At 39.2% G+C, this 7,500-nt stretch overlaps 1 protein-coding gene across 4 annotated transcripts in view; it reads right to left on the reverse strand.

Moving 5' to 3' along the window:
* The window catches only part of LOC106883731 (uncharacterized), a 122,139-nt gene that overhangs the window by 107,448 nt on the left and 7,191 nt on the right, over positions 1–7,500 (reverse strand). For all 4 annotated transcript variants that reach the window (XM_089346363.1, XM_089346362.1, XM_089346365.1 and 1 more), the window contains exon 2: positions 1–1,335. This exon is cut by the window's left edge and continues 98 nt beyond it. In XM_089346363.1, coding sequence (XP_089202489.1) covers positions 1–1,220 — 1,220 coding nt within the window. In that variant the 5' untranslated portion in view covers positions 1,221–1,335. The remainder of the gene's footprint in view (positions 1,336–7,500) is intronic.

Consider the following 7,500-nt stretch of genomic DNA (forward strand, 5'->3'; position numbering starts at 1 on the left):
TGTTCTATGTCCACCTTGACAGAAGGGGCCGATAGACATATGGAAGATAGATCTCTTCCGAGATGAGCGGAACCCAATCGCGGGCTACTAATGTTGCGCTGTTGCGATAAGGTTTCCGCTTGGTTCATTAAAATGTTATCCGTTGCTGATGTAGTCTGTGTGAGGGTAAGCGGAACTGGTGCCGCCGCCGTCGAAGACGCCGATGTTTGTGCATGTGCTGTATGAGACTGTGACGTTGGTGGCGCTTGGAGTGGCGACGGGGATGATGTGGCATGTTGCATTTTGAGACTGTTGGTTAAATACAAGCCCCGGGGTCTACTATGCATGTTGAGCACTCCGGGATAATACGGCGAAGCGAACGCGGATTTAGGGTCGGGCATGCTTGGGATATTTGGACTTCCGGCCATAACGTCCGAAGGTAGCGTGGCTGGAATGGGCATCGGCGTCAGGTGACTCCAGTGATCAGCCGACGACGAACACAAACCGGGCTCCTTCTTCACAACTATCCGATGGTGGGCCATGGTTTGATTGTCTCGAGTGCCGCTATTGTTCTTGTTACCGTTGTTGTTACTGCTGTTGTTGTTGTTACTGGCTTTATTGTTATTATCTGTAACGTTGCTGCTACTGTTCGTATTACTATTGCTAGTACTCCTACTACTACTACCACTACTACTACTACTACTACTACCACCACTACTACTACTACTACTACTGCTGTTGTTGTTGTTGTTGTTTTGCTGTTGCTGTTGTTGAGGGTGATGATGGTAGCGAGCGTCGTTGTGGTGGGGACTACTTTGGGCACCACTGCGGTCCTCACGTTTTTGCAGTTGGTGTTGGTGTTGTTGCTGCTCCTGCTGATAGTGTTGTTGGTGGCTACTCTCTTGACCGTCGCTGTTGTTTTTATTATCGTCGCTGCTTCTACTGTTGTCGCTGTAATGATGGGGGGACTTCTGGTACGGGTGGTGGTGATGGTGATGATGATGATGTTGCTGCTGCTGCTGCTGTTGCTGGTGGTAATGGTAACTATGACGATGATCGCTGCCGCTGGCACTGTTGCTGTGGCTATCAATCTCGTCGTTGCCGCCACCGCTTTTGTTCTTGCTATTGCTATTGTTGTTGTTGTTGTTGTTGTTGTTGTTGTTGTTGTTAGCGTTTGGGGAGCTGGTTTGCTGGTAATTCACCTTCTCCGCTCCACCCCATGCTTTACAAGTTTTGTCCATTAGTGGTGGGCGTGGCAGAATGATGATGTAACCACACAGCAGTGACGCAGGTTCGATCGTCAGGCCCGACCGACCAGTGAGGAGCAATTTTGAATCTGGGACGAATTCATGGACACTGTAAAGAAACAAAATTATTAAAACATGAGTAAGAGAAAGAGAGAGAGGTTGAGAAGGAAAAAAAAACATGTATACGCATACACACACACACACACACAAACAAACACACAAACACCCACACATGTAACTATATGTAATCATACTTAATTACAGACATTTTATATCTGTCTTCGTGTGTTATTTCTTTACTACCCACAAGGGGCTACACACAGAGGGGACAAACAAGGACAGACAAAGGGATTAAGTCGATTATACCGACCCCAGTGCGTAACTGGTACTTATTTAATCGACCCCCGAAGGATGAAAGGCAAAGTCGACCTCGGCGGAATTTGAACTCAGAACGTAGCGGCAGACTAAATGCCGCTAAGCATTTCGCCCGGCCCACTAACGTTTCTGCCAGCTCGCCGCCTTGTGTGTGCATGTGTGTATGTGTGTGTGTGTGTGTGTGCGTGAGTGCGCACATACATGCAATAAAAATGGAGTAGCTCTTTTGACGTTTTGTACTGAGAATATTCTGGTTGTCACCAACACTCTGTTTAAGCAGAAAAATAGATATATAACCACCTGGATTCACCCAAAATCTAAGAAGTGGCATCCCATAGATTATATTCTGATCAGAAAACGTGATATGAAAGACGTTTCTAGCGTTCGGGCCATGAGAGGGGCAGAGAGCTGGACTGACTGACCACCATCTAGTGTGTGGTCTCTCTCTCTCTCTCTCTCTCTCTATATATATATATATATATATATATATATATATAGAGAGAGAGAGAGAGAGAGAGAGAGAGAGAGAGAGAGAGAGTGAGAGAGAGAGAGTGAGAGAGAGAGAGAGTGAGAGAGAGAGAGATACGGCAGTGGCAGTTGAATGTTACTATTAGTTCAACCCCAGGCAGACTGTCCGCCAGCTGGTCTTCGGTACAACGCTCTGCACCCCTTATATACAGTGGCAGCAGTGGGAGCGAAGTCCTGCTACCCTCTGGTAGATGACTGGATCGCGGGCGGGATTGGCCCAGTTTCGACCTATTTGACTCATCCTCAGCTGCAGACACTTGCTCACTGTAGTGACAGCTAAGATCCGCCTCTGCCAGAGACACAAAGTGACCACCGGTCAATGATCTGCAACAAGCAAAACACCAAGTTACACAATCTCAAGAGGAGACAAAGTAGTAAGGTTGAATGCTACTGCTGGTTCAATTCCAGGCAGACCCTCTGTTAGCTGCTGGGTGGGGGTAGTAGGGGTTCGCTCCGACTGCTGGCGATGTATTGTATATATGGAGTACGGAGTGCAGAGCGTTGGAGCGAAGACCAGCTGGTGGACAGTCTTCCTGGTGTTAAACCAGTAGTAACATTCACCTGCCGCTTTGATCTCGATACTTGATTTGCCCCTTAGTACACATTCTTACTCTGTCTCTTCTTGAAGACGCGTGACCTAGGGGTCAGCGTATTGCCCTCACGATCGCTAGATCATAGGATCGATTCCTGGGCAGGGTGGATCATTGTGTTTTTGAGCAAAACACTTACATCAATTTGAAATTACACCGCCATCTTCGGGTGCATAATATAGGTTTTTCAACATACAGGATACTCCATTATAATTTTTTAGCAAATATTTTATCAGAACTAGAGAATAAAAGAACTACATGCTTAGTGAGAAAATACCCCGAAAACCTAAACCAAACGCGAAGCGCACTGTGGCAGGTGATGTTTAACAGCATCTGATAGTCTTCTGGTGGATATTCCTGCTACCATGATAATACACAGAGAGAAGATACAGTGCAGTCTGTGTAAAAGTCATTGTTGTGCGTTGCAAAATGGGTCACTGTCTAACAGAACAGTGTTACGATAAGCACTTGAAACAAACAGAGGTTGTTGTGGAACCGATAAAATCACGAAGGAGCGAAGGCAATGAGACTGCGAACTAGAGGCTCAAGTATGTTGAAGAGTGGGGCTTTGTTAATCAGTGAGACGTCCCTTGTTTTGGGGTGCAGGCTCGCTTTATCTCGCCTTCCATTTATCTATCTATCTTTTTGTCTCCCTCCCCTCTCTTTCTCCCTATCAATAAATATATCCCGCTATCTATTTATCTACCTATCATCTAACAAATTATTTATCTATCTATCTATCTATCTATCTCTCTCTATATATATATGTGTGTGTGAATGTGTGTGTGTGTGTGTGTGTGTGTGGAGACGCGTGGCTTAGTGGTTAGGGTGTCAGCACCATGATCGTAAGATTGTGGTTTCGATTCCTGGACCGGGCGACACGTTGTGTTCTTGAGCAAAACACTTCATTTCACGTAGTTCCAGTCCACTCAGCGGGCAAAAATGAGTAACGCTGCGATGGACTGGCGTCCCGTCCAGCTGGGGAACACATACGCCATAGAAACCGGGAAACCGGGCCCATGAGCTTTTTAAAAGGGCGCATTTATATATATATATATATATATATATATATATATATATATATATATATATATATTGTTGTTTGTTGTTGGCACTCCGTCGCTTACGACGTCGAGGGGATCCGATCAACAGAACAGCCTGCTCGTGAAATTAACATGCAAAGTGGCTGAGCACTCCACAGACACGTGTACCCTTAAGGTAGTTCTCGGGGGATATTCAGCGTGACACAGAGTGTGACAAGGCTGACCCCTTTGAATTACAGGCACAACAGAAACAGGAAGTAAGAGTGAGAGAAAGTTGTGGTGGAAGAGTACAGCAGGGTTCGCCACCATCCCTTGCCGGAGCCTCGTGGGGCTTTAGGTGTTTTCGGTCAATAAACACTCACAACGCCCGGTCTGGGAATCGAAACCGCGAGTCCGCTGCGCTAACCACTGGGCCATTGCGCCTCCATTAATGTAATATATATATAGATATAAAAATATAATTCTTTCATATATATATATATATATATATATATATATGACTCTGTGTGTGTGTGTGTGTGTGTGTGTGTGTGTGTGTGTGTGTGTGTGTGTGTGTGTGTGTGTGTATGTGTGTGTGTTGTAAGTGCTTGTAAGTGTGTGTGTCTACGATTACAGGTGCAGTTGCAAAAAACTTGATAATGAACCGGATCTTGGTTGTTTTTGGTTTTCTTTTATTATGAATGTTGTGGTGTTGTTGTTTTTGTTTACTTTGCTCTTCGGAATTGTGTACACACACACACGCATATATATATATATATATAGAGAGAGAGAGAGAGAGAGAGGGAGAGGGAGAGAGAGAGAGAGAAGGGGAGGTACGGAGAGTGAGAAACAGAAGAACGAAAACCACATATACTCGCGCCTCAATATGTTCTTATATCACACACACAGACATATATATATAGATATATATATATATATATATATACACACATACACATATGTATATATATATATATATATTATAATTTCCCAGAGGATGTAGCAACCGTTACCAATATAGCATAAGAACTTACCTTAGGGGATCATTAATTAGATTCCTTAAGGGTCGTTCTCACAGTTTATATTTATATTATAAGGTTTTTTAACTTTTAAATTTTCATATTCAAAAGAGACAGAGACTTCAAACTCGATATATCGATTTATTCACCACTCTACGTTAACATTTCTGTGCCAAACTTATCCAGTGACTGGTCCATTGGATTTAGACATTTGGCACTTCTTCAGGAGTGGTTACCATTCGAACAAAACACACATAATTAAGGGAACAGCAACAGTTGCTTCACCGAAGGGCTTGGTAAAAATTATTAATTATTAATTTATTAATAAATTAATAAAATTGATAATCCTTTACCCTTTTATTTGTAATATATATATATATATATATATATATATATATATATACATACACCGCATATGCATAGATATATGCATATAATTTCTTCATTTTTTTAAAGTCTTTCAGCTTTAAAGCTGCGGTCATGCTGGAGCACCACCGTTGGCTGTGCGACACCTTCGTTATTGGAAACCTCCCCCTGATACGTGGCATTTGGTGAACGAGGGAGTTTGATGCTGTTGCCCTCATTTGTGTTTCCTGCCGTGGGGTCGGCTGATATGGAAACCTTTGACAGGAAGAGATTTTATTTATTATCGACAGTGAAAAACAGTTATTAAAGTTGTTTATTAATTTTATAAATAATTTAATACTTCGCTCCGACTATATTTATGGCGACATGCCAGTACAGTTGTTATTCAATAAAAGACCTTAGTTGTAATGAAGACTCGTCTTAGGGTAGCTGATGTGATATCGTAGAGTTAATCTGTAACGGGTGTTTGGAAGCCTAACAATCATTGATATCGTAGAGTTAATCTGTAAAGGGTGTGATATCGTAGAGTTAATCTGTAAAGGGTGTGATATCGTAGAGTTAATCTGTAAAGGGTGTTTGGAAGCCTAACATTCATTTTATAATCATCAATCAAAATATTATCATAATTCTTAATTTAAAAGTGATATTTAAAGATTGTTGTAATATTCAACTAAAGACATTCGTTCTCTAGATGCTTTGGGAGTTTGGATTAGGAACACGATTAATCGATTTGTTTGTATATATGGTAGAGTTAGTATAGTGTGTTTTAACAGAACATCGATGTTTAAAGTAGGGATAAATATTATCTCATGATAGAGTTAATCTTTAAAGGGTATACAGAAGATGTCTGATATATCTACTTTATCATCAGTAATCAAAACAGATAATAAAATTGTTTGTTAATTTTTTTTTTAATAATTTAATAATTAATTTCAACGATTATTTTATGGCAACATGTCAAGACTGCTATTATTCAACTAAAATCCTTCGTTAGTAAAGAAGATTTGTGTGTTAAGATAACTGATGTTATACAGGGTGTAGATTAAGTTTTATATATCGTAGATGACTTGGGATTGATTAAAAGATTTGGTTCTACGTATGGAAGAATTAATCTCTCTAAAGAATATTGAGACGTCTGACGTATCTTCTTTATCATCAACAATCAAACAGATAAAATTGGTTGTGAATTTTTAAAATAATCTAATAATTGACTTCAACTATTATTTTATGGCGGTATGTCAAAACTGCTGTTATTCAACGAAAAGCCTCTGGTCTCCAGATATTTCCCCCATTAGAATAACTACGATTGAGGATGTAAATTTAGTTTTATATATCGTGGAGTTAACCAGTGAAGGGTGTATAAAAATTTAATATATATATGTTATCATCCTCAATCAAAACATTTTTATAATGTTTAATTTAAAAGGAACATTTAAATATTAAGTCCTACTGTAATATTCAACTAAAATCTTCGTGGTAAATTTAGTGTAGATTCAACTATAATCTTCGGTGTAAATTTAGTTCTATAAGAGATATTTTGAAGTCAGATGTATCTAGTTTATTGTCAACAATCAAAATAGTTATTAGAATTGCTAGTTAACTTTTTTAAATGATTAAATAATTCAATAACTAACTCCAACTATATTTTATGGTGACCTGTGAAGGCTGCTCTTATTCAACAAAAACATTCGTAACAAAGAATACCTGTGTGTTCGGATAACCGATGCGACTAACAGTGTATCGGCGTTAATATTTTAAGAACGTACAAAAACCTATAATAAATATATGTGTGTCTTATTCACAATCAAAACATTATTATAATGTTTGATTTAAAAAGGAACATTTGAAATACGAAATATTGCTATAATGGTAAACTAAAATCCTCGGTGTAAATTCAGCTCTAAATATCTGTAAATAGGATTTAGAAAATGTCTGATGTCTATTTTATTGTCGACAATAAATTTTATTATCGGCTGTCAAAACAATTATTAAATTTGTTTATTAATTTTATAAATGATTTAATACTTCAACTATTTCATGTCGAAACGTCAATACTGCTACCAGTCAACTAAATCATTCGTTATAAAGATTTGTGCGGTAGGATTACTAATGTGTTTTAGGGTGTAGATTAAGTCCTATATATTTAATCTGTAAAGGGTATATATAAACCTGATATATATATGCTATCATCTTCAGTCAAAACATTATTATAAGTTTTAGTTTAAAAGAAACAATTTAAATATTAAACGCTATTGTAATATCCCACTAAAATCCACGTTGTAAAGATGACTGGCGAGTTAGATCGACTGATACGATTCCGGTGTAGATTTAATCCTATATATATTGTAGAATTAATCAGTAAAAGGTATTAGGA

This window comes from Octopus bimaculoides, chromosome 30 (assembly GCF_046866305.1).
Source record: "Octopus bimaculoides isolate indiv1 chromosome 30, ASM4686630v1, whole genome shotgun sequence".
NCBI lineage: Eukaryota > Metazoa > Mollusca > Cephalopoda > Octopoda > Octopodidae > Octopus > Octopus bimaculoides.